The 27745-nt window shown below is 36.0% G+C and overlaps 1 protein-coding gene across 12 annotated transcripts in view; it reads right to left on the bottom strand.

Annotated features, from left to right (window-relative positions):
• Positions 1 to 27745, bottom strand: part of LOC105201550 (ras GTPase-activating protein raskol) — a 312586-nt gene that overhangs the window by 135546 nt on the left and 149295 nt on the right. For 7 of the 12 annotated variants that reach the window (XM_039457163.1, XM_039457574.1, XM_026134478.2 and 4 more), the window contains 2 exons: positions 23526 to 23567; positions 18674 to 18860 (listed from right to left, as the gene is read on the bottom strand). In XM_039457163.1, the coding sequence (XP_039313097.1) occupies positions 18674 to 18860; positions 23526 to 23567 (229 nt within the window). Of the gene's footprint in view, positions 1 to 1292; positions 1410 to 9155; positions 9947 to 18673; positions 18861 to 23525; positions 23568 to 27745 lie in introns of those variants that run through there. The other 5 variants (XM_039457245.1, XM_039457270.1, XM_039457338.1 and 2 more) reach the window with 3 other exon arrangements.

Raw genomic sequence — 27745 nt, 5'->3', positions numbered from 1 at the left:
CAAGATCGTATCAGAGATATTCACCGTGAATACAGATAAAGATCAAAGTAATGCAAATTTAATTGCAATTGCAATTGTGTTTCAATTGTGTTGAATTTCGCAGTCTAATCATAGCTTTTCACTTTCTTAAAAAGAAAAAAAACTCAGTGTTTTGTACATAAAGAAAATTAAACGGTTTAACTTGGTATCACGAGAGATGAAAAGAAAAAAAATCGAGTTGTATTAATTAACTTCATTCTTCTCTATTGTACGCAATTAATTCTTTCTCATTTGATTTCGTCAATATAAACTATCTTGTCCTGTTATCTTCATTTACATCGCTTTTGCAACGTATGTCTTTTATAAATTTTATACATATCACACCGAGAGAAATTTTTAGTAATAGCAACTAACGTTTTGGTTGAGTAGTGATCAATTGAATTTTATAGTTACTGATACCAAAAATTTAGTTAAATTTAACAAAACTATTTGTTTCTCGTAGTATGAAAATAATTATTTGGTTAAGGCTACAAATTGTTTGGTCAAAAACAATTATATATTTATTAATTATAACTATAAAGCTCATTTGATCACTATTCAACCAAACGTTATCAGGCATTTTTCTCAGTGCACATTGCTCTCGGAATTGAAACTTTACACCTAGAAATCGATGATCTGTCCTTCAATCGGATGCAATTTTAAATATCCCTTTGCTCACAGAGTAAATAAGCGAGCATGCCCACATTCATTCCGTCTGCAACTTCTCATTTCAGTTTTGCGAATGGCCCGTGAATATGGGTCATAGTTTGCGCACACGAGTTTCCCGCAATACTGTCCGCACAACTGCATTGAAAAACTCTTTGGCCCCGACCCGAAATTCGGTCGTTTCGTGTAACGGCGACTATAGATCGTTCTATATTGCAGCTTTCGTTTGCGCAGCAGTTTCCGTCTCGTTCGACCAACAAAACGCGTAAAAATACCGCTGGCTCGATTCCAGATGGCTGATCTTCTCGCGTAAACACTAAGAAAATCGTTCCACCGTCTTTCAGCATGATCGTGATGGGAAAAGTAATATCTTTTTAGATAAGTGAACCCAATGAGTAAAAGAGCGAAAATAACTGAACGAAACTTATCGAATTAAACTAATCTAAGAAAATAAACTGATATTTTATAAAACTAGTCATTACCAGTCATAAGATCAATAAACATTGGAAACTCTTTCAGTTATATAATCACGCCGAAAAATTATAAATATATATTTTTTTATAAAATAATATTTATATAAAAATATGTTTACGCAAGAGCACACTTACACTCCACGAAAAGATGATTACTATCATGCTCGCGCAACGAGGATAATTCAGAATCCAAAGTGTGCCTGTGTTGAGATCCTCTTCTTGGCAACGTAGAAACTCGTCGTAATAACGGCGCTATATGGGCATTACGTTTACGTTGATAAATCCAAAAATATGAGAATATAAAAAGAATAAACGTAGCTTTCTCGGGAAAACTATACAGCGTCAAGCATACCGGATAAGAAAAATTCACGGTGTATAAAATTTAGCTGTGCCATCCGTATTTACAAAATGTATGTTGTTAATAAAAACGTTTCTATGTTAGTAAAAAGTAAAGCATAGTTCGGAATAATGTTTAGATGATATTTTGTAAATTTTTTTCAGCTTTAAAAGAAAAAGAACATATTGTACATTTTTTAAAGCAAATTAAATAGTGTTTTTTTATATTTAATAATATCCAATAATAGTTCTGTGTCCGATAAATGCATCGATAAACTCACCTTTTAGATAGAAAAATGATATATTTAAGAAAAGTGGAAAGGTTTAAAATTAAAAAAAAAATTCAGTTCAAACCTTTCCACTCTCTCTCTAAGGGCCAGTTTCACAACTACCGATTAACTTAACTGACCGGTTAAGTGTCAACAGTGATTGGTTATTTCTGGTCAATTCTACTTAACGACAAATACAATTGGTCAATTCTGATAGAATAATCAGCCGATTAAATTAACCGATGGTTGTGAAACTGGCCCTAAGCATCTCAAAGCATCCGGAAATTACAGGCAGCGGTCAATTGAGAACCACTGTCGCAATCAGAAAACCAGATAAGACCGACAACAAAATACGGAAACGCTTCCGTAACTCTATCGCTTCGCATACGTATTCGTGCTGTGGACGTATCCGTGTGCGTACTATGAAGAAGATGTAGAGGGGAGAGAGAAAAACAGATATTTAATACATGCTGGTCCATTCATCCCTGTCTCTGAATGGTGACTGTACACAAATTTACAGAGCAACATCGTAAATTATAAATATTTGGAATAAAACAAAAGTCTATTTTTCATCCCATCTTAATGATAATTCAAATAAATAATACATTGAGATATGTCATTGTAAATTTGACAAAGATTTCTGAGCAATGTTTATACGCTGAAATGAATCGCGAACGAAATCGACGATCAGTTCATGTTATGTCGTCTACCGTGTGCAACGATCGGACCACGTTAGTCACGTTACATTGCGACATACTGTTGAATTTAGATGCATTGTCGTCGATTGGATTGCGCGATGTAATGATTGTTATCGACAGAACAGTGAAGTGCCATTTCATTAGTAAAAGAACAAGAGAAAGCGTGGGCAATTTCCAAATCATAATTACACGTATTTACATCAGCGAATGTGTGCAATAAATTTACTTTCAAGGCCTATAATTTTTGCGATTTTTTTTCACCCGTATCTTTACTCCCGGTGTTCGCATTCGCGATTTCATAACACACTTCCACAGAGGTTCATTCAGAAGAATGATTTTGAAAGAAAAACCATACTTACATACGTGCAATATAACCAGAAATTAATTTTGTCAATCTGTCGAACATTTTTGCATAATAGATAATCTGTTATGGAATTTTTATTTGACGATTCAAAAATTTTTAACTATTTTAGCTTCCTAAAATAGTCAAAAAATTCCAAAAATTTCCACATTTTGTAAAATAAAATTGTGACTCTGGTTGGTTACCAATACGATAAACATGTCTCTCAATTTCGTGAAAATCAAATTTGAGAATTGAGAAAATTCAAACTGTTTCGTGAATCGCAAAAGAAAGGAGTAATAAGGCGCGGCTCGTAATAAGGAAAGATCGTCAACTCGTCAACCACACTGTATTTCCGGTGCGAAATAGGCGGACGCGCTCCTCCTTGCCGTACAAGGAGATTGACTCATACGACAACGTAGGAGGAGCCAGATGAACCTAGCCCACTACTCAATACGACGGTTCTGTTTGGAAACTAGACTCTCAACCGGTTCATTCAATCATTTTATCGCAACATTACATGTATAATTTTACGAATACATTTCAGATTGAAATTGATACAAAATACTGTATACATCTTATATTCTAATCTAAAGTTTTGAAATAATGTATCTATAACTTTACAAAATTCTCTCGCACAAAAAACACAAAGATAAAAGTACTAACAACATTATGCTTCAAATTTATTATTCATCACACAATGAAAAAAAAGATCCTAATTTGATGCAAAAGAACAAATTTTTCTTATATTCGCAATTTTCAAATATTTGACTCGTTACCAAAACCATTTTATTCACTTATTGTTCTCAGTAATCTAGAACATGCCCAAGTTGAGCGTATTTAACAAAGATCGGATATAAGCATTTACGTCGCACAATTAGAGCGCTGCTTTTACGAGCTGTCGCAAGAAGAAGAGAGTGCGGACACACAATGGACCATCTCGGTTCTTAAAAGGCAAGCGGCACTCATAATTACCGCAGAGTCCGATTGTGCGCGAGTTCAGAGAAAAAGAAAGTATTCTCTACGGATCATAAAACATTATGGCAAATCCGCGCTCGATTTGGTTTCTTCGGCAAAAACAAACCTGACTCAGCGAAACGTGATGAACTGCAAGACGAAGTCTGTGTGATTGTTATTGTATCAGATAAAGAAATACACGCAAAGCCATTTCTTAAGTTGTTCTTTATTATAGAGACATAATTGTCAAGTCTTTTAGCCAAGTATAAAATTCAGAAAGATGATTTCGTACGATTTCTGGCAGGGATAGAGTAAGATCAGAAAGCGCCCACTTTTTATAAATGTTTTATATTCTGTTATTAAATTGCAAAAATTCGACCATCGCAAATTTTTTTAAGTACAAAAACTTGGCGTTGCCAGACGTCTATGTACAACAAGATAAATGTAAATTTATCCTATGTTCAATTCTAAACCGCAATCCTACCGGAATCGCTCACATATGCACAAGAGATGTTTGCTCTAATTTTGCAAATTGTATCTAAATTAATTTATATTTAACTTGAAATTTATATATCTTAATTTATATTAATTTTAATATCTAATTTAAAACATTTGATAAATACAAAGTAAGATTAGCTGAATGTAATATTCTTAATACATCAAATGCAATGACAGCAATCTTTCGCAGCTACGTATAATAATTCCTTATTCTAGGAAACATCACGCAGCAAATCTAATCTCATAAAACTCAATAAGATGAAAGGCTCTTCTTGCCTTAGAGAAATTCGAAGAAACGTGTAAAGAGATACTCCTCTCGTCCTTCCGATGATTTCTAGCCCTTTGGCGTTTGCATAGCCAACCTATCTCGGGTTCTACCTCGCCAAGGAAGAGATTGCGTGGTGTTGCAAAGATGCGGAGGAGAGAGTGGAGGAATCACGCTCGCACGAAAGCGGAGAACGCAAAGAGCGAGGCGGCGGAAGAGGAAAGAACCCTCGAGACGAAAGACAAAGCCGCCATTACTCTCGTCCTGCAGCTGACGGTATGTGCCATAAAGCTCCAAATTATTAATGCACTTATTGCGGGATAAGATACCGCAGCGATCGTGAAAGAAAGCAGACAGAATAAACAGTCGAATGATATAATTATTGCTATATTTTTGCGTATTATCATGTTATATGTTATTTCTGTGTCTGATATCTATCAAGAGCCCGTTAACACCGGTCATTAATTTTTTGTGTTAGCTAAAAGCCCCTCCAAACTTTCATTACATTCGGTACGTCAAAATAAAGAGTCTACGTAAACACGCAGATTTCGATATGTATCGATGCAAAATTTTAAAAAATTATTTTTGTACCTCAACGTTCGCGCTGAAGTACATTTAAAATTTTTATCTGAATCTAAATCATTTTCAATAACGAAGTTTCGTAATACGTAAAACTGAGAGATTTATTGTATGCTTGCAAATGTAATATAATTGTAATACAAATAAAAATTATTTTCTCTCTCCATATCTCTCTGTTAATCAGATTAATCTAGCTTATAAATGCAAATTATTAATTTATAAGAATAGTGATTTGCTAAAAATTAAAGCTAACATGAAATTTTTTTATTTTAATACAAATGTTACACACACTTGCATATATTAATATAAAATAGTTAAAAAAATTTTTTTAATCATACGTAGTCACTAAACAAATCTAATAAATTCTGAATCTATCAGCTTCCAAATATCGTGTATTAAATCGATCGAAATAATTATCTTTTAGCAACAATAGTTGTTAGATGAAGTAGTTACACCGCGTGAAACCGTAGTACAACAGTGCGGAATCGTCTTACGTCATTATTCGCTTACATTACCAGATCGCAATACAAGGAGAATACACGTGAATCGCCGCTCCTTGAGTCGCTACTTCTCCTTCGTGCCAGCGTTATTCCATATCCGGAATCATCCGGCAATTCGAATTCTGCAGCGATTAACTATTTACTCGGAAAAAAAATCGATCCCCATGGAGGAGAGACGACGGCTTCATCTTACGCTATCCTACGCGAATTACTCGGCTATCATTTCGGATATTACACCCCGCGCTAACCGTCGGGGCGGTAATTCTTTCGCATCCGCTTTGGTTCCGCGTAAAAAGGAAGAAGGTAAAATGATCGTTCCGATGCGCGCGGTTCCGTATTTGGGACGATCCACGTAATGCCCCCGTGCCCGTATCTCCCCGGGGGCGATTCGTTCCGCCAATTAATCCATGTAACCGTTTCCTTTGCGCTGCGTTATTAACAATTACCGCCGCGAAATGTCGGTACATCGAAATTATTTAATATCTCGACAAATGGGCCTCTTTGAACGAACAACGGAATCTGTCTCCCTCGCGCGTCTTGGAAGCACAAAAGGGGAGCGTGTAAAAGTTCTGGTCCGATTATTTTACTGTAGTCACTCTTTCATGACACTGCCAACATTAAAATCTAACGGTTTACGTTATTTTGAAATAATTATGCCACGACAATTAGCTGTACATTTTTTTTCCTTATATTATATGATTATAATCACCCGTAATCTAGAAAAGATTCAGATATCGTTTACAGTTATTACCGTTTTTCCTAAAGATTTTTTTCCAACGTGTTTTGAATTTCTATCTATGCTATTTAAAAAATAAATCTTATATACTTTGAAATGATCTTTGTAGCCTAGAAGAACAATATGTTTAAAATATATGCTCAATTATATTCTGAATTATAAACAACAGTAGAAGTAGAATAGCAAGCAATCAGAATTTTAAATCGAGTTTCATTATACACGTGTACTTCAATTAATTTCGTTTCTACGCGTCACCTCCTTTCGCGCAACAGGCGAATGCGATCTAACGATGTACATTTGCAGCGTTATTTTTTCTCTCGTTATTTTTTTCCGATGTTTTTTAAATCTTTTTTTTTGCTGTGAAAGTGAAATCACAAAAACGTAATTTTACCGCGCGCGAAGAATCGAGTCTCACTGGACAGTCGACTTCAGGTCGGCATCATAGCGGACAGTGATTTTTAATTAAATGCGCGGACGTTTCAATTAAAATCTACCGTCGACTGAAGAGGCAACGTAGTGCCGTCGTTTTCTTTCCTCTTTATTCATCCGTTTCATTCACGGAGGCGATGGAAACATGGCGATTCGAATTTTAGCTCCGCTCCGAATGCGCCGTAAATAATTCATGTCTTACTTTCAGATCGCGAAAGAGTCCGAGGAAGATTTGGCAGTATTAGCAGTGATTCCGGGTAAAAAGTGGAAATAACAGATGTCGATTCAATCGACGGAATAAAATTAGGAGCTTATTCACATTGTCGGCTTCTCTGCTCTTACACCGAAAAAAATTTTTCCCATCTTGAAAATTTCCTTCTTATTTGACAATGATCTCTTCTAAAATGTGTGCACCAAAATTTACTTAATAATTTCAGGTGGAATTTTTCTAGAGGATAGATTAATAGTAAATACTTTTAATTTTTATAAGAATGTGTAGGACAAAATTTTATAGGATTTTCCTCTTATTCTAGGACTGATTTTTCACAAATGAAAAGGGAAATGTATTTTTAAAATATTGAACCTGTTGGAATACACTTTGCCAATTGTGAAGGTTAAAAACAAACTAATAAAAATTATAGTGATCTTTAAAACACGTATGTTATCTGAGACGATTAGGTTAGCTCTTCGAACCTCTTTTTTTATTTCTGTCTTATCTAAACAATGATTAGGATTTTCGAGTGTCTAATATCACACTGCATTGGCTGTATTAAATTATAAGAGATACTTTAATGATATTGTTAAAACCTAAATAAAACATGAACAGTAAAAAATAAAATGCTAATTCAACACTTTTGTATGTCCCAGAAAGTCCACTCTAAATTTTAAGTGAAAATAACTCAAAAGTTAAATTAAAATAAGAGTTATTTTAACTTAAAACTTTTGAGTTATTTTAACGTAAAATTTAGAGTGGACTTTCTGGGACATTTTATTTTTTACTGTGTAGACTGCATGGACTGTCGCTGTCTAGAAGTTAGAAAAAATATATTTTTATTGTAGTTTCAAAGAATATTCTAGAAAAGAAAAATATATTCTTATTCATTCAAGGACATGTATGTTAAGAAGTATATGTATGTACGCAGTACTTTGATCTTGAGAATAAAATTTCTTCGGTGTATATCTCCGCAGTTCTGTTTCTTTTCCGTCCTATTTTTTCATTTCCTTGCCCTTTGCGCGCTCTTTTCCGGGACATTTGTCGTCTGTGAAATGCAATAACGCTCCTCCTACTTTTATATCAACTTCAGCGAATTACGGAGCTGTTGAAGAGAATTTATCTCGCGTCACGGCTCTTAGTACGCTTATTTCTCTTCTTTTCCTCTTTTCCGTCTTGCAAGCTACCGCTTCGCGTCCAGTCATATTTTTTTCTCAACTATATACGATGTCGTTCCCGTTCGATGTTTCAGCAGATGCCGCCAGTCCTGACTTCTCTTTCGCTCTCTCTTTCCCTCCCAATCCTGGGATCTCGAATGCAAAAGGCGTCAGGCCGATGTAACGTCGAGGGCTGAGAGGAATGGGTAGAAATGAAAATTTTATAGGAAAAAAAAAGATGTAGCGCGTAATATCCGATTGGTTCTCTCGCCGGAAAGCCGAATGAAAAATTGCAGCGATGGAAAAACCTCTCTCTACCTCGAATCAAATCTCGCGAGAAATGAAGCAAGGTTGTATCAAATAAATCTGGCGGAGAAACGGGAAGCGCAAAATTGCGGCTTCGCCTGCACTTGATCCGTGAGCGAAGAAAACACACACGAAATAAGGAAAAGACAACTCCGCGAGAAAGAAAACTCGGTAGGAGACACGCTTGCTGCGCGCCGTTATCATGCAACGATGAATAATCTTCTACGCGTTAATATGACCGAGATAAATCTAGACGAATCGACGATGGTTTTATGAGCGATAAAGCGCCACGTGAGGTCACAATGCGTGCACGCGTACGTGCACACATTCGCGCGTTCGGGCTATTTAATGACGTGAGACAAACAAGCTGCGGTTTTCATTTCCGCAAAGAGACCCTAAGCTTTAGCCGGTGTTGCGTTATTATTGAAACAATGCATGAAGCGAGTTAATCAAGAATAATGCTACCGAAGCGTTCGTCGTGGCAGTTAGAGTAAGCGAGGAATCTACCGAGCAAGCAAAGCGAGAAGAAAGCTGTAGCGCTATTTATATTTTAGAGAAGAACCTTCGTATGTCGAAATAAATAACACTTTCGCGTAATTTCGCATTTTCGAATTAATTCGTCCGTCTGAATTGCTTGTCACTGAAGCAAGAAAGAAGCTAGGTAATGAAGATTCCTCTCTAAAGAAGCAAGACGCGCGACTTCCTTCGCAAACTTACAAACGCTGCCCGAAGAGGGATTCTCATCTTTGGAGCTTAAATCCAAGTGATTCTTCTTCTTCCGTCGCATAATGGAGTTCCACACCTTCTTGCGACTCATTCTATCGCCGCGATGGCGATCGTGTAATCGAGTGTTAATCGACCCCAATGCGAAACACTTTCGTCACGTTTACGACGGTGCAGCACTCTCGTATTGTAAACACCGGTAATGGCCCAGCAAGTGGGACACCCGACCTCCTTCCCCCTCAATTAAACGCGCCTTATCGACGCGTTATCGTCAAATAACAAACAGCGCGACCACTCCCTCAAGATGTACCGAACCATCAGTCAATCCCTCACAAATCCGCGGCGATAACCGTTTACCGATCCACGTGGTCGGTCTCCGAGTACGCGCCGGTAGTATCCAAGCGTATAGTAGCTCCCGCTCTTCCCGATAAAATACCCTTTCAATCTACACAGAACCGTAAAATCGGACAGATACCGTGGAAAACGTATTTCATTACACACTGTCTGGCTCTTCCGAACGGAACGCGTCGATGCAAATTATTTACACGCGTATTGGGCGATTACGTTCGATAAATCGTCACGATGACGAATTGCAACGAGACGTTAACAAGCAATCGAGAGAAAATGGAGTCGAACGGGACGGGCGAGCGTCTAAGACCGGGTGTACCGCGACGACGACTGTGACGGATCACTCGGCTCGGTCGCTGAAAAGCAATGACCTAGCACACTTCACCGACTTTTATTCGCGTCGCTCTCGCAACGCCCGTCCGACCGACACGGCGTGAACGCACTTATATCGGAGGAGCGGACAACTACGAGTACAACGACGACGACGACGACGACGACGACGATGACGACGACGACGACGAGTCGCTTTATCGCATCCGGCGCCGAGGACTCGCTCGATGAAGAGGATTCCGGCGCGTTAGTTCGCCGCGCCAATCGGCTCGTGCGAAATCATCGCGCGACGCGAGGAGGGGCGACGATGACGAGGGACTACTCGAGTCAGGATTACGAGATTACGGAGACGATTCTATTTTCGATACATTTATTAGTCAGGCGTTACTTCGCGCACTTCGAATCGATTTCACGATTAAGTATCGGACAAAAATAAGACTTGACGGTTGCCCGGTGATCAAACGCCTTTGGATGATTCAGATGGAAATGTTTTTGTTACAACAAGCATTTTTTAAAATTTATTTATTTGATGCTACTTATTTTGAAGCTTCGAGGGAGGATTTTCTTCGCGATGACGATATGTATGAATTGCTTGTGCGCACAAGCTGTTGCGTTATGCGAAAGTACTTAAAACATTCCGAAAGTGAGGTAAATATAATTTCTATTCAATTCAGTCTGGAAATCGAATACCTACATATTGGAGAGTTGCCGCAGCGCAATATCTATATATTATTTCTACGTGTAGCGCAATTTCAATCGGAAGCCGTGGGATCCAGAAAGTTCCCGCTTTGAGTTTACATAACTGAAAATATTAAAATATAAAATTTCACCGCGTTTTTAATTGAAACTCCGCCGTGCAAAAATAATAACAATAACAATAACGATGAAATGCGATTCAACTCCCAAAGTTGACGAGAGACAACAATCGATGAAAAAAAAAAAAAAAAAACAACTAGTTTCAAGCTTGTCGTAAAGATTAACATTTCCTGCACGTTTCCTCGAATAAAGGAAAGCGATGTACGAGGAAACTAATTAAGAATGACAACGAGTAATTAAACAATGTAAATTGATCGATAGAAAGCTTCCGCGACGTTATACACCGTGTAAGATGAAACAACAAGATGAGGCTTCCGGATGCCGTTCTATTTGCCTCGTCAATCGAGTCGCACGCGTGCAATCGTCGCGACGACGGGAACAGACTGTGCAAACCGTTCAGACAGACTGCCTGTCCCTGATAGATCTTCATTCCGTAATCGCCGGAGGATGTGCGGTCGCCGATGACGATAAGCATTGGATCATAACGGAAATTGCGTCTTCCCAAAATCAACGAATGGATTAAATGCGCTGTAAAGTAATCGCGCAAAGTTTACGACAAATTCAATAAGGCTTTACATATTTTTCTTTTTTATATGAATTGGTCTAAGAAAAGAATATATAGGGGGAATATAGAATTTAAAATTGTGAAACTAGAGATGATTAAGCTTTCGAAATTATCAGGTTTTCAGATCTAAGTCAATTTTCACTTTTATTTCAGTCTAACCAAAAATTAATTTATACGGAAAGGAAACACGTTGCAATCATTATGTAACACCCAAAAAATAGGGTACCAAAATATGTCTTTCATGTCTTCTTATTAATATAAATATAAAAAATTGTGAAAATATAAAAAATCTCTACTTGAAAAAAATGTCAATTATTACATTCGATTATAAGAGTGCTAGATCTTATTGTAAGTCCAAGATAAGAATCGATAAGAATCAGTCTCCACTTGATTTCTTTCGACTTTACGAGTAAATGCACTTAGACAGAAAATTGTCTAGTTTCGATGAATATTTATAAAGATGTTTTAAGATATACCGACACACTAAAAAGTAGTCTTGCCAATTTTAGATCATTTTAATAATAAGCACGAGAGAAATGACTCAATCGTGATAAAAATACGGATTTCTACTTTTTCGTCATCGAATCGGAGCGATAGAAGCGAGATAACGTCGTTCGCGAAGTCACGCGTGAAAATCGTTAGCACTTTCCCACGCACGTCGACAGTGACGTGCAATTAGCCACCTCCGCCGTGAAATAATCCTCGCAAAACAATAGCGAGATTAGGGACGCAGGCGCAAAGTAGGCGATGCAAGACGCGATGTTCAGTCCGCGCTGCTACCAGAAGCAAAGTAGAAAGCATTTTGTAACGCGTTAACGAGCCCACGTTTCCACTAAATTAGATTTAGATCGACGTAATTTTAATTATATTAATTATTTATACCCGTCGCGTCTTGCAATACAATGACTTCCTGCTTTCTTTGACCGAATTTAGAATTCAAATTTGAGGATTATGGAACCAGGTGCGGGATATAATAATTAAGACAATTAAATTCAAGAAAAGATCTATAACAATCATGGCGGACCTTAGTGTTCAAATAATAATTTCACATATAATTTTATATTATACATTTTCTATTTTGTCGTGTTGCGCGCCACATATTCGTCAGTCTTGAAACGCAGCTCTTAAATTGAACCAGAAAAATGAAATGATAGTATCTAAGATCACCCACAATAGTATCTGTAAGATCGCCTCATCTCGATAATAATTAAAATTTTTAAGATATCTTGTTCTTTTTTTTTAATGACTAATTCTTCCAAATAATTTATGACATTTCGGAAAGCGGATGTTTAGAATTTATCAAGAATAAAAATGCATTACGCAGGGTGTCCCATTTAAAATGCTGCAATTTTGGAAATTATAAGGAAAATACGAAAGAAAGTTTCGGACAAAAGTTCTATAGTTCGAAGGAACAAATACAAATAATAAAAAAATCCATTTCTGAAAAAATTGTTTTTTTCGAGATTACGAATGTCATCGCCATTTTTTATAATGGAATTACATTTTTTATCTGCAAGACATCCTGTGTATCTAATATTAATTCATAATTAACACAAGTTCATCAACATTAAAAACATAGATGTTTATATAAAAAGTATAAGTAAAAAAAATAAGTCAAAGAAATGTATGAAATTTATACCTGCGTGAACACTTCTTCTCGAGAGTATTCCAACTACTACACCCAATAAAATTATAGTCATCGCACAATATCCTTTTGCCTGAACGATTTAATCATTGCGCGATTCAGAGAAAAAAAACTGTTGTCTTGGTCGGGTTGGAATCGCGATCGGATGTGTCACGTTCGGTACACTTCGTGCATACAAATCGCGAGCTTAACTCACGACAAGACATTTTAATGGCGGCTTCCCGGCGGCTAACGGTCCGCCTTCGTCAGACACGATTTTTCTCGAGGATATCGAGAATCGCGTGGAAACGATCATCTATCTTCCGCAGTCTTCACTGTCGAGTTCGCGAGACGCGAGATAAGTTACGAGGTGGCGTCGCGTGTCCGATTTCATGATTACCCTGGCAAAATTTTAACGAATTCGCGAAATTTGCCTGAAATAAAATTTCGATTAAAATTCAACAAATTCAAATTTTTTTGTTAGAATTTACCAAAAACTATTCGATTTTGACACATACTTTTCCAGTAAAAAGATTGTCCGCGTTTTTCCAAGAAATTTAATCAAATTTCGAGAAAATTCGGTAGTCTTTTCAAAAACTAAATGCCTACAAATCTTTCCAAATGTCAATATAATTCCGATAAAGTTTTAGACAAATTTTCGAAATTTTGTTGGCAGTATATATACAACATTAATCTTGAAATTAATTTAATTAAAATTGATAACATTTACGATTAGCTCTCTATTATTTACAATTACTTCTCTATTCTAGATTAATTCTTTAAAAACAGGAATTCCGATAAAAATATAAAAATGTACAACATAATAATTTACATAATTCATACAAAAAATGCAAAGAACTCATAAAATAAACATAAAACACGTAATAAATTTTTAATAATCTAATTATACATTAGACACAAAAACTTTAAATAAACTTTCTTAATTCTTCTATCAATTCTGTTTCGCGAACAAGGTGAATGATCTTTCGCAATCATGTATCAATGCTTCAATGATCGTTATTATTACTTTTAATGCACGTATGAATGTGTTCGACAGATACATTCAAGATGCTAATAACATAAATCGTTCGTTGAACGAAAAGATTTTATCTTGATCCTTCGCAATTAGTATTCACACGTATCGAGCCTGTTCGCTATTTAATCCTACGCGATGTGAATCGTGTGCCGAACGTGATCGGCAACGGCAGTGCCGGGATCGAGCGTCTATTTACGTGGCTGGAAACGAACGGGCATTCATGCGTGCGCGGACGCGCCCAAGACCCACGCAGGTCTTGATGACAGGAGGGGACCGTTCGTTGCGCGTGGTTCGGGCTGGGACTACTAGGATGGTTCTTCCGGCGGGAGCATTTCCGGTGCTTCAGACAATACCACGGCGATGACGATCGCGACGAGAGAAGGCTGTCAACGAGAGGCTCTCAACTCTCGACTGAACTGACACTTCGCTTCCTGATACTTTTCGTTCGTGCTGAATAGGTTCGTTATACAGCCAGATAAATTTAATTTTTAATATTGATTTTACACACAGAGGTGTAACAATGATACGTGGGCTGCATTAACATAAAAAAAGTTTGTCGCGAAATATTAGTATTGGAGTATCAGTAAACTGATGCCTACTTCAAGTAACGTCCGATACACATTATTAGATGAAAATACTCTTTGTTGTATTCTTTTTATCAGATAAAATCTAATTCAAATGCACTATTCGATGTACCTTCGAAATAGAGCGAAAAAGTTTGCCAAAACAACACACATTTATCAGAAAAAAAGCGTACATCGCGTTCGTCGATCAGCGCACGAGTTTCTTCCAAATTGGATATTTACGCTTCTTTGAAAATTTCCAGGTTTTTGCATCGACGGCATGGTAATGTTCGCACGTGATGAAGGTATCGAAGGCCACCGTGTGTATATTAAAATCCGCATTGTCGGCACTGCTATCCTTGCATCGTCATTGCGCGTTCGTGCGAACGTGATTTTTCCAGGCAGGTACATACGCGACCGTAGTGCAGAAAAAAAAGGATAATCTACGAGGCCATGTCAATTAAAAAAGATGAAATAAATGACTGAATTGACGCAGCGGGTGTGCGTAAGACAAAAGGGGGAAACCTTTTTCAATGTAATAATGAGTTGACCGTGGTTGATGTAACTGTACAAACGATAATTTTTTTCTACAATAACAAATTCTTCTGCGACAAAGTCGCTTAATCGGAAACATTATCTGTAACCGCATTCCCTGGATCATCCAACTCCCACGCACAAAAGCGGAGTGAAATTTATAGCGAGAATTGTAAATGCCACAAAGAAGGAATAGAATTTTCTCGGAACTCTTACCGAAATTAGGTCACAGTTACATCTATTTGTAGGCGAAGCTCGAGAGGCACTTTTCATTCTCAGAAAAGGAGATAATATATGGTTCTTGTAAGTATAATGGCCACTCGTAATATCTCCGTTATTAGGTGACGAATTCTGTTATTTATGGAATCATTTGTTTAGTAACCTGCCGTTATGCAGTGATGCTATGACAATACAAAAATGCATAATAGTTAACACTTGTTTCAAGGCATATTTAATTCTGATTATTCTGAAACTTTTTCAAAGTAAATTTTAACGTTTAATTATGCGTACTTCCTTATTCCTTTTAAACTTGAGAAAGTATTACCACACGAATGTATATGGATTTAAGTATTACTTTTTGTTATTTAACGTTTTCGCGCGGCTGTACATATTTCGAATTATGCAAAATTAAACAGCATTGTTTATTAATGCAGTATGTGTTAACGCCTCAATAAGCCTAATATAATTCCATTTTCGAAATTGTCCTATAATCGTAGATATTCGATAAATCGATACAATTCTACTGTTAATCTAATCTACATTTCACGTATTATAAATTTTCAGTATTGTAATCGATACGCGGAAATGTTATGCATGCATACATAATAAAGCATATATTTTATATATGTAATTAATAACAAATAAATATTTAATTTTATAACAAAATCAATTTTTTAAATCCATTTTTTGTGATGGAATCACGTTACCACTCCTATTTCTTATTAAACAATCATGTTTTTATAAATGACATTCAAATAAAAAATATTTATAATTTTGAGTTTAGAATCGATTAAACAATACATTGATAAAAGTAATGTTTGAGTTTCTAATTTAAAGTATTGAATAACAAAGTTATTATACAAAATGTAAATGAGAAGCTATATTATCATCTTCTCTATTTTTAAAATAAAAAACTGAATTGCACAGCTTAATACAGAATATTTCATAACTCGCAAATAGTATCGTATCCTCGGAATACGAGATACTTAAATCTCTCCAACTTTCAATTTTTAAATAAAAGATTCTTTGGCTTTCTAAAATAATTTCAATAACAGAAAAACGAAATAATTTTCGATACACAAAAATGAGTTTGTGTTATCTTCATCTATTACAAATACACGTAAGTCTTGTTCTGATTTTTTTAAATTAGATTCCAGCAAAGAAAATAACATCATATGACGTCTTAACAATGACGTCATATGACTAACCTTATGACGTCTTAACAATGACGTCATATGACTAATCTTGTGACGTCATTGTTGAATAATCTTAATAACGTCTTTATCGTCAATAAGATGTTATTTGACGTCATCTTATTTGCTGGGGATGGCATCTTGCTTTGACTTTTTCTTAATTGTTTATAATCATCGCTTATAAGCATATGTATTAATAGGTTTATATAATCCTTATATATCTTGTGTAATGTAAACGTGCGTAATTGTTTGTATTATAATTAACTCGAATTTATAGGTCGCTAAGCTTAAATGTTCAGTGATCCCTGTGGATATTTTACAATCAACAAATTCTTTACTTCTTCTGCCACCTATGAGCTACGAGAAGAAACAAGATACCGACAGCTGGTAAATAGAAGCTTCCGTAGAATCGTGTTTTCTCATAGATGATAACGGCAGATGCATCGGTAAGGCAGAAAATGTTACGAGAATAATTAGACAAAAAAATTGGTAATAATTTACTAAAATGTAACTTATGAAAGAAATGTGTTTATGCAAATATGCTAAATATGTTTATAAAATTAATTGTTTTTTTAATAATAAAAATCAATAAAATAGATTGTATTACAGGAAACTGCCTTATCTTAATTATCTCATTGTTAGATTAGATCCATTTCATTCAGATATTAAAGAAATATGCTAATTCTTAAGAAATTAGAGCATATTAATGTCCTTTGTCATTTCATCGTTCAAAATTGTGCTCATAATTACAAGAATTTTAAATTATTATTTTAAAATTATAAGAATTTTTGTAATCTTATTGTAAAATAAATTAGAACAAAATTAGAATTATATATATAAATACGGTATAAATTTTGTTACAAAATATATTTTCCTCTTTCTAGATGTAAATTACCGAGTAACTTGTGGATTTTTTATCTTTAAAGTAAAAGTTTGCCTTTCAGGCAAAAAATATGAAAAGCGTAGCCTGTTTTTTGTCGTGCTTCAAGTTCGTGACTATTACGCTGTAAATGCGAAATGTTTTATTTCATTTCCTACGTAATCGTGTTTTTTTCTCAACCGCCCTTTCGCGTTGCTGCAAAAACGGGAGCGTGTCAGGAGATAGAGGAAAAAAGTGTACTTGTGATTTCTTTTGAACAATATCAACTCGTTAAGGACGTACCCTCGTATGGTGTGTATCTGTCAGTTGCAGCAACGCCAGCAGCAATTCAAACAAAGCGCAATTAATGTCAACCGGTCTCGATTCTCTTGCTATTATACTGAAGACAAAGTGTCAACCGGTGTTGAACACAGCATCTAACGCGCTTCTGTAGACATAAAGCAATATGACGAAAACGCGCGACCTCGGCGAGATATAACTTATTGTGAGAAATTAAAGAATTGCAAACTTGCGAATCTATTGTAGTTCAAATAATCTCCAATGATTTTCAAATAATTATTCACGCATATATGTGTCAGTAATAATCACTCAGTCTTTTATACACTAAAGTGTTTTGTAATAGCTACCAGGTATTGAGTGAAATAAAGCCAATTAAATATTTGGTTAAAAAAATATAATTTTACTTTTGTAAATATTTAGTAAGTATAATAAAATTTAATAATATTCACAAAATATTTAAAAAAATAAAATTATTTTTGGTTATATTATTTCCCTCGATATACATATCTATACATATGATAGCCATTATAGCAGTTATTGTGTTTCATCTAAATTTAACACATGTTAGGATGTCTGATGGAATTATTTTGTCTATTATATCATTTAAAAAATCCACTTTTGTTTTAAATTTCTTTTTAAAAATTTCTCTTTCCTTGATAAAATTTAAATTTAACTGAGTTATTCGTACAATAAAAAATTTGATCACTGATTTCTATATTGATATACCGATTTGATTACTGCTTTCTATATTGATATACCGATTTAATTATTGATTTCTTACATCATTTCTTAGAGAGATAAATCACTCTCTAAGAAAATTAATATTCTGCAATATATTTAAGATGTTTAAGTGTCTCGTAATAAAAATTTTGTAAATAAAGCAACTCAGAAGAATTATACATTTATCATCACACAAGTGCCACAGAGTTAGCATCTCTGCTATAGGTTTAGCAGAGAAATTCAACGTCGAGATATTATCGAGATAGATAACGCGAGTAGCGCTAATATAAAATTCGATCTCAATCGGACAGCAACCGGACGTGGAAAGTATATCGGTGCTGTTCGCGGAAACGAAACCATCGCGACTATGCTTCAGTCGTTTCAAGATCGTTCAGTGATACTCACCTATCGGAGATGCGGTGTTGGCCTCCCGAAGGCTGACAGTTTCCGGCTCGATGGCTGCCTCATCCTCCTCGATTAGCGGCGGTGGTGGTGCCAACGGTCGCGTCTCGTAGCCCCAATGTTGCCGAAAAGCACGTGCTCCGCCGTCCAGGCGGACGCGTGGCAGCTCGACGAACATCGCGTCGCCCAACTGAAAGTAAAAGACCGCCCGCCGGCGTTAAATTGGAATCGTCGTCGTCGTCGTCATCAGGAAGAGGAGACTTCAATGAACAACAACCATGCCGAGACGCCGATTACGCGCCGACAAACTTGATTTGAGAGAGCGTCATTCCGTTTGATTAACGAGAAAGAAAATCAGTCTGGCAAAAGTGTGCACGAAAATCTAGTAAAATGGAGACTTATTTAACGCGTTTAACTAAATGCGAACGTTGTGTCAAGAGTTATAAATAAATTCTTTGCAATATAAGTATATGAGAAAAATTGTTGTAATTGGGAAAACTTAAAATATTTTATTGTCTTTTAACCTCTTTACAGAAACTGATTTGACTTATACTTTGCTTTGGAGATAAAGTTCTTGGGTATTGACGAAAACAAGGTTTGAAAAAGTTAAATTGAAAAATCTTGCAGACAGACGGACAGACGGACAAGCACACGAATGAACAAATGGACGATCCCATCAACAGAACAAAATTACAGACAATAATTAATATAAATATATATTAATATAAATATATAAAGCTGTAAAATATATAACACAATGGAAATCGAGTAAAAGCCAGCAATAGAACAACTTTAATACTTAATGTTTTACTTAGAATTTACCCTCGCTTTGCTCGTCTATTCGCGAAATGCTAATTTGCACGCGTGGCTACGAAGAATTAGCAACAGAAATTTTACTCCCATAAAGTTGGGATTTTATTTTCAGAATTTCCAGTCAAAGTCTCAATTAAATCGTAATTTGAAAACTGACAACTTCACAGAGAAGATCGCAGCACCAATGAGTCGCACTGTACCACATAAACATCTGGAGTTGTTGGTGAGCCAGCTCTTTAAGAAGCAATGATAACGGTATGCTTGGAGGTTCATTAAAACATCGGCTTCTTAATTGGAGGCACTTGTACTCCGAACGATCATCTCATCGAAATGAGTGATGGTGTCTCGAACAAGCCTACCTTGTCATATCGTACATGTACAAAAAAAATTTTCACTCACTGTAGCGCGCACTGTGCCGCATGCAAAACGTAGTTCCTTCACCCTAACTTTTATTTTACTATAATTTCTCAGCAAGATTTAAATTAGAAGTCGATAATAGCGAGAAAATCGTCGTTTCTAAAAATGTTAGAAAAGATGAAGATTCTCCGTTTTAATTCTATAAAATTTCATTTATTCGCGATTCTTCAGTTCCTTTTAATATTTAAATTTTTGTATTTTCCTCTAATTAAGAAATTTCAAATTTTAACTCTTTTCAGATCTTAACCCGTTGAACTTGTAAAAATTTTTTAATCTTTCTTACCAAAGTCCCTTTATCATATTTCTGCTTTGTTTCTTAATTTCCCCCGAGGGTGAGGAATGAGAATCGAGCAACAGTTCAATGCCTCTATATAGAGAAACTTTGTCTATGTACTTCTCCAAGTGCAAGTATATAAAGCTAGATACTCACGTAACCACGAATGACATCCATCGTGGCGCGGGTTAACGAATTCGCGTCGTTCAATTAAACGCATCGCTCATGATGTCATCGAACGATAAACTAGTGCACACTTTACATACAATTGTCTATGATTAACTGCATCAACAAAACGCACATAAAACACATTATTGGACATCCGCATTATTGGTCACCCTAGCCAAGACGCGCAAATCGTTCCTGGACAATGTTTGCAGACTCACGCCAGACTTTACACCGTGTCCGAAACATGGCTACCCACGAGACATACGATATAGATCGGAGTTATTTAGAACGGAGCTGGGCGGCGACTGGAGCATGTCTGGCGCGGTTTATCTTGGAATATCGTAAATTGACCTGACGACAGGCTGACGTCACTAATTAAAGCTCGTTGGGCGGGAGGCATACCGCGGGGTCACGTGAAATTCGAGAGCCGAGAGCACTTTTTCCTCGGTTTTTTTTTTGTCAGTAATCCCCCTTTTTTTCCAGTTTATCATACACATGAAATTGTTAATCTCGATTTATTTTGCAGAAGTATCTACGCATCTGCGCTCGCCAATTACATCGCACTGTTGAAGTTCGGCAGAATTTATGAGTTATATGACTTTATGGCGATTTGAAGGATTATACATTCTCTGATAATTTTGATTACAAAACAAAAGATATGACTACATGGTACATAGGAATTAACTGGATAAATAATCGTGTACTAATCAATTAATATAAGTCTAATAATTATAACAAGACTTTTTTCTGCATTCCTCGGTTTTATTTTTAGGTTTTCTTCTATTTTCTATCTATTGTATTTCGAATAATTGTATTCGAATAACTGCAAACAAATTATTGATTTTTATTATATATTTAATTATTCGAAAGTCAGCAATCAATCTAGAAATAATGATAACAGATCATTATGTGTGTAGTAAAAAGGACTGTAATAAAATACAAATAAGTAAAAATATGATAAAACCAAGCATTTAACTTTCAATATTCCAATGAAGAAAATTAGATTATAATCATAAAAGCAATAAAATTCTTATGTTATTTATATAAGACACAGTATTATATTTCTCAATAAAATACATAATAAAAATAACATTCGGTATTTAACTTCATTAACTCATGAATCAAAACACATTCTACATAAATCCCGGTAGATACTAACATCGACAAATGTGTGCATCGTAACCATCACATCATTAATATATTAAGTCACAAGTAGAAAGTACGAGCAAGCCATTTATTTCAATCACATCAGGATTCATTAAAGCTTTCACATTTAATAGCGTCATCCAGTTGCTCATTTTGCCGACACACAAAAGGGTATGTGTCGGGTGAACAAGTTTCAATAAAACTTCATTTTCGGATCGACCAATTAAAGAAGAAGGAAGAAAGAAGAGTTTGCGATTGGGCGCGCGCGTTTGCAGTTTATAACAGCAGTTGTAGTTAATATGTTAGCTGCAATTACCAAACCGGCGCGAACGAATGTGCCCAATTACACGGGAAGCAGAGTGAACAGCCAGTCTCGAAGAGCGTTGTTGGCCAACAACCCACGGCAGCGCCAATTAGTAATCGCATTCTTTTCGAACAATTCGCACGTGAGCCCTTTCGCCGCCCGAGTATTTCAGGTAACATAATTGGTCGTACATCGCTCCGACGTAATTAATTGGATCTCATGTGAACACTTATTCTTACGTTTTCGAGATCCTTATAATTGGACCTCCCGCGATGTCCCGATTAATAGAATTCTTGCAAGCAATCAAATTATTTAAAAATAATACTATTATTTAAAAACAATTATTGTTTACCTAATTACTATTTACGTTTATTACAAATAGAATTTGTGAAATAAAATTTTATGGGCAAAAATAATAAAGTAATAGAAGAGAACAATGTAAATTTTTTTCAATTTAAAAAATTATAAAAAAGAGAAAAGCAAAGTTGTTAAATTCTTTTAAATATAAATCTTTTGATGCTTGAAAAAAAATTAATATCTAATTTACTTGAAATTAATCGTACAAAGATCTTCTATATATAAGCACATCGGAGCTTATTGTTGAGCATATATCACTATATTCCGACTAATAATTCTGACGTCGTATTTAATATCAGACCAATGTGACATAGATATTAAATGTTTTAATATACGTGATTACGTGCGCGAACATTGTGCTCGTGTTTATGTGCCGTTTGTTCACGTCGCGTTTATTGACAAGGACAGAAACGCAATTTCTGGATAGATAAACATAGGCCGTCAAACTACCTTTCGTGGCTTCATTGCAAAGTGTGTGCACAGATGGGGAACAAAGAGAAGGGTTACGTGCGTAGAAAGGAAATTACGATTGATTCTATGACAAAACTGGATACAAGGCGACAGACGAAGCGAAGGAAAGACGGAAAACAGACCGACCATCTAGGACGAATCGCAATTGCATTATTAAGACATGCGAATTCTCTTGGCTCTTAGGAAACGGCGACGCCCAGAGAAAACAGTATGCGACACACGTGAAGAAACATTAGTTTGAAATCGAAGTTTTTAGTGAAAAAATTTCGATAAGTTTGTATTTAAAAAGGATTAAATTAAAAAAATCTCAAATATTTAACAAATCTCAATGCACGTTGAAAATTATTCATGAGAACGTACAATTACGATAAACATTGCAATAGTATTTTTTAATCAAGAAACGCCAACAAAATATGGAATATTAATTGCTATGCTTTGTGAAATGTTGGAGAAATAGCACAAAACCATCAACGTTACCCATGTTGCAAAACGAATCTTTGCCAATTTAATTCAATCCAACGCAAACCCTTTTTGTCGCCTGTTCTATCTTTTATCTTTCGCCGTGTCCCTTTCGCATCGTCTTACTGCAACTTCGCAAGCAACGAAACAATTAATTTTGTCCTTTAACTAGCGAAACAGCGGAGACATCAAGGCAAGGAGGTAGGAATTAATCTTCGCATTACACTTTGCGATGCAAATTCAGCGTGTGCACGTTCTTTTGTGTGCAAAACATCGTGAACGTTAATCAAGATCTTTAAGAGAAAGGTAGGAGGATTTAAAGGCATAAATGAGAACCAGGATGAAGAAAGTAGACACACCGAAGTGACACACCAAACGACACATCGACGTATTAGAGAGTGACATCAATGCACATTAGCAGACGGTAAAAAGAAAAAAGAACAAACCTTGTTGTGCGACTTGAACATACAGGCGGTCCCGGCGAATAGCTGCGTCCAAAGGAAAGATACAAATCGATTACTAATCGTATTCACTTTTTATTCCGGTTTAAATCCAGAGAGATCATCAGCGGATCTTTCTGGATTGTACTTTTTCTTAGGTGTCATAAGAAAAAAAAAAATACTTTTATTAATCAGTAGTCATTAAAATAATATTACATTTGAGATAATTAAAAATAAATAATCGTTAGAATATTATAGTACAAATTTTCATAATTACATATGATTTAGTGTAAGCTACGTTAAACTACTAAGTGCAAGCAGAATTAATTGTACATTGTAAGATCAATAATTGATAATTATTGATTTTTGCTTTTATACAAGATACGAATATATTATTTTATAATACGCATAAAGTGCTAAATAAAATTTCACCACCTTTCGAGTATGCCAGTATTAAATAAACAGCCTATTAAATCGATTACAATTTTTACCTTTTCAATACATATTGGTCGTACAGTAATATTATACAAAAATGTATGACATATAAAATTAACCAATTAATGTGTTTAATAATAATGAATAATTAGGATTAATACGCGCGGTTTTCTCGACAGGAGAGAATAGTCTGTCAGGGGAACGATTGAGAAGTGCATTGGATGCTGAATCGCTTCGTGAAAAAGTGCGACGACGACAAGAAGTTTTCGCGCCGCGATAATTGCGGAACCGTTACAAATGAGAAGGGTCAAAAATGAAGAACGCGCGCTGTTCCCCCGAAAATGAATTACGACCGCCTTGCGAAATTCTCTTTCAGAGGCCTTCATTAAGCGTTTCGTTTTTGTGCTCGCGCGCGCGAAGCGAACATACGTCTGGCGAAATTCATTTGACGTGCGCTATGAATGCGCATATTCTCTGGGCGCTACGTTTATGCTATGGAAACGCAGGTCCGACATTAATCGCTAGCCTTTAATTCGAGGCAATAAAACACAGTGGAGCGATTTAATGCGCCGCCGGCGCATCACCGAAGGCGGAAAAGTATTACATCTTAAGTATCTACTGTCGGCGTTAGTACAGTGCGCGGCGTCGCTCCTAGCAATGAAAGCTTTAAGGATCATTATAATTAACCGTCTACCATCCTCCCATAATTTATGGTTTGCAACATCATTGTCCCTGCCTGCATCCTTTTACAGATCTTAGAGGGAAAAAAATACTCAACTTCCAGAAACCTTATTCTTATTTTTAAAAAGAGATTTACTTTGTGTTATTGCCACCTAAAAAATATTTAATATCTACACAGTACTTTTTATGGATAGATAAATATATATAAGATAAATGAGATATACATCATATAAAATGTGTATAAAATTTTATATAAATATATGCAAGACATTGTGTACTATTGACAAAAATTAAATAAACAGAATATCAGTCTATATTATTATTTTACATAAGTGTTTGCTTTCATAGAACCATATGTTTGGGTTTAGATTGTGAAACATGATCGAAGAGAACGATTCGATGCCTCGATGGAATTTAATTCGATTTAAACTGACCTTCGTGAACGTGCTTAGGCTGCTGGGACCGTTCCGCGTTCGATCCATATCGATCAGCCTTGATTCAGCTCAATCTGATTATGCTTGGCACGCGTGCTCCCTTTTCTCCGGTTATCGATCTAGCGGTAATGCTGAAATCGATTCGCGTCCCGGAAATGTCCCTCAACCAGAATAATAATAGGACATGCACGCAACCATTTATCGTGCTGAGCTTTCTTGTCCGTCCACTACCTATTCTTACACCGTCACTCTTGACGTCGACTAATTGAAAAAGTTTCGTCGAGTAACGGAAATGACAAAGGAATAAGAAAGGAAACATTTTTTAAGATATTCTAGCTACCTGAGGAGATAATGCTCACTAAACGGAACTAAAAAGTTTCGATACAGCACCTGTATAATCTACATATAGATATAATACTTTTGGAATAAAGAAGCAAAAGTGAAACGTGTGTGTCTCTCTTAACTCTGAAAAACACGTTTTGGGAATTGTAGGTGTCGCCTTTTTAGTTCAGTAACATCTGCAATTTGGACGGAGTCACGATAGTTTCAAAGCACTTTGCATATCCAAGCAAACTCCAGAGAGTCGCGACGGTTGTGCGCGTTGTGCAGTTTTCGTGGGGATACAAACGCTACAATGCCACTTCATGAAAACGCATAACATCGCAGGATGCTTGTGGCCAAACTTCATGTTTACAGCGCATTGCAAAATAGCCCGACGCGCTCGTAAAACTAAGCCAACGAGAAATCGTCCTGTGCTTCTGACGGCATATTTGTCTAGCGCACGTTTTATCATCGAGCTCTTTTTTTCCTCCCCCTCTGCCATTTGGATCATCACAATTCATTTTCTTTCAAAAGAGAAAGAAAAGAGGAGAGGGTGTAACGACCCTTCAGCTCGAAAGTGAAAAGTTTGCTGCAAAATGCTTATGTATTTACTGGAAGCTTCGTGTATGTTACACGACAAACTCGCTGAAAGGAGAGCGTTTACGAAGAGCAGATAAAGCACGACTGGGAAAAGGGACGAAGAAAGATGGATATAGGACTGCGTGAATTCCTAACGAGGTGCTACTTCACCAGTTCGCTCGGGAAAGCTACTGATAAATTTCTCGCTCGTGTGACTTTCCAAATAACGCCAATGAACGAGTAGTCGACTGATAACAGAGGCACGTTTCTCTATATACAAATAACACACTTTTTTGAGAGAAATATATTCTATATAATCTGACGAAGATCGATACCTAGACGTTTCAAATGTGATAAACGTACACTGTTAACGTTTTCGTTATTTTACTGATCACCTCGAAACTATGTAAATCAACATTTGATTCTCTTAAAGAAAATGTTTCAACGCACCTAAAGAACACCGCCATCAATTACTGAAGAGAACATTTTTCCTAAATTTAAATCTATAAAATTTATATAGATAAATAAATTGCAAAAATTTCTTTTACGGAACAAAAAGTTAATTATTTTCTGTTTTTTTGCAAATTGATGTATTCTTGTCATCTTCGCTCGATCAGTGTAGCAGTTAAAAACATTTTTATTTGCTGGGGGTTATTTACCAAAATTTAAAATCCGCGCCACTAAGTCTCATTAAAAAGTGCTGCGAGCTACTCTGAATTTCTGAAGAGGTACTTCGAATAAAAAAAATGGAACAAGTTGAAAGAGACTGTTGACCTCGTCGCCTTTTCAATTCTGTCCTAGGATGCTTTAAAGTTACGTCTTTAAAGCATCATCAGTTTTAATAGAGACTTACAAAGAAAAATTGGAAAGCATATGATTATGTTGCCGGTAAAATAATTTGAAAATAATTAAAACTTTTGTATAAATTTTTGTCGACCAATCCGACATTCTTCATGCAAAAAATTCCAAACAATGATAGAACTTTCTGACTGATATAACGGAAAAACCATTTTAACTGTTCACAATACGCGCAACGCACACTTTTTGCGTCGATGCGCCTTTACGAAATAAATGTACAAAATGCTCGTGCAAAAGATTTTTCCGGCGTTATAACGCTAAACAAGGAAAAAAAATGCATCGCGAATAGAATTCCGACCTTCCTATCAGCTCGATAATATCCATCCGGCTTATTTTTATTTCACCGTTCACCGGCGGGAAGCTCGAGGCAGGGCCTTATATAAATTCACCCCATTGCTACCGTTTCTCTACAAGCATCCCCCTCGAACCACGAAATACCGTGACCTTCTGATCCCCCGCGGCCTCTCGCGCACGTCTAACAGTTAAGCTTCCGACTGTGTACTCTCTTTGGTACACACCGCTGGCATTAAGCCGAAGAGATTATTGCGTGGCGGTTATATCCCATTCGGGCTGCTCTTTCCGGAATCGGTGAATTTAATGTTCTTAATAATGCAGTCGGCAATGAATAATATATAATAGCAAATACTGGACAGAGTCGTTTAATCAAAAGCAAATGGCGCGTAAGTGTAACAAATTATTAGCGATAAAACGAATAAACGAATTTTTAAGTGATCCCGTTGCTCTAATCTGACAGATAATTATGTAACTCGATAAATTGTGCGATATGTTAATCGAGATGTAAGATAATGTATCGTAATACAATCTCAGTAATCAATTATGCAATGTTTTTTAATAATTATTGTTGTGAAACGGAGATTACGTTAAAAATGAGCTAGTTAAAAGCCAAGATGAGTTTCA

This window comes from Solenopsis invicta, chromosome 1, assembly GCF_016802725.1.
Source record: "Solenopsis invicta isolate M01_SB chromosome 1, UNIL_Sinv_3.0, whole genome shotgun sequence".
Classification (NCBI taxonomy): domain Eukaryota; kingdom Metazoa; phylum Arthropoda; class Insecta; order Hymenoptera; family Formicidae; genus Solenopsis; species Solenopsis invicta.
Note: the sequence above shows the minus strand (reverse complement) of the source record. Positions and strands in the feature narration are given on the sequence as shown.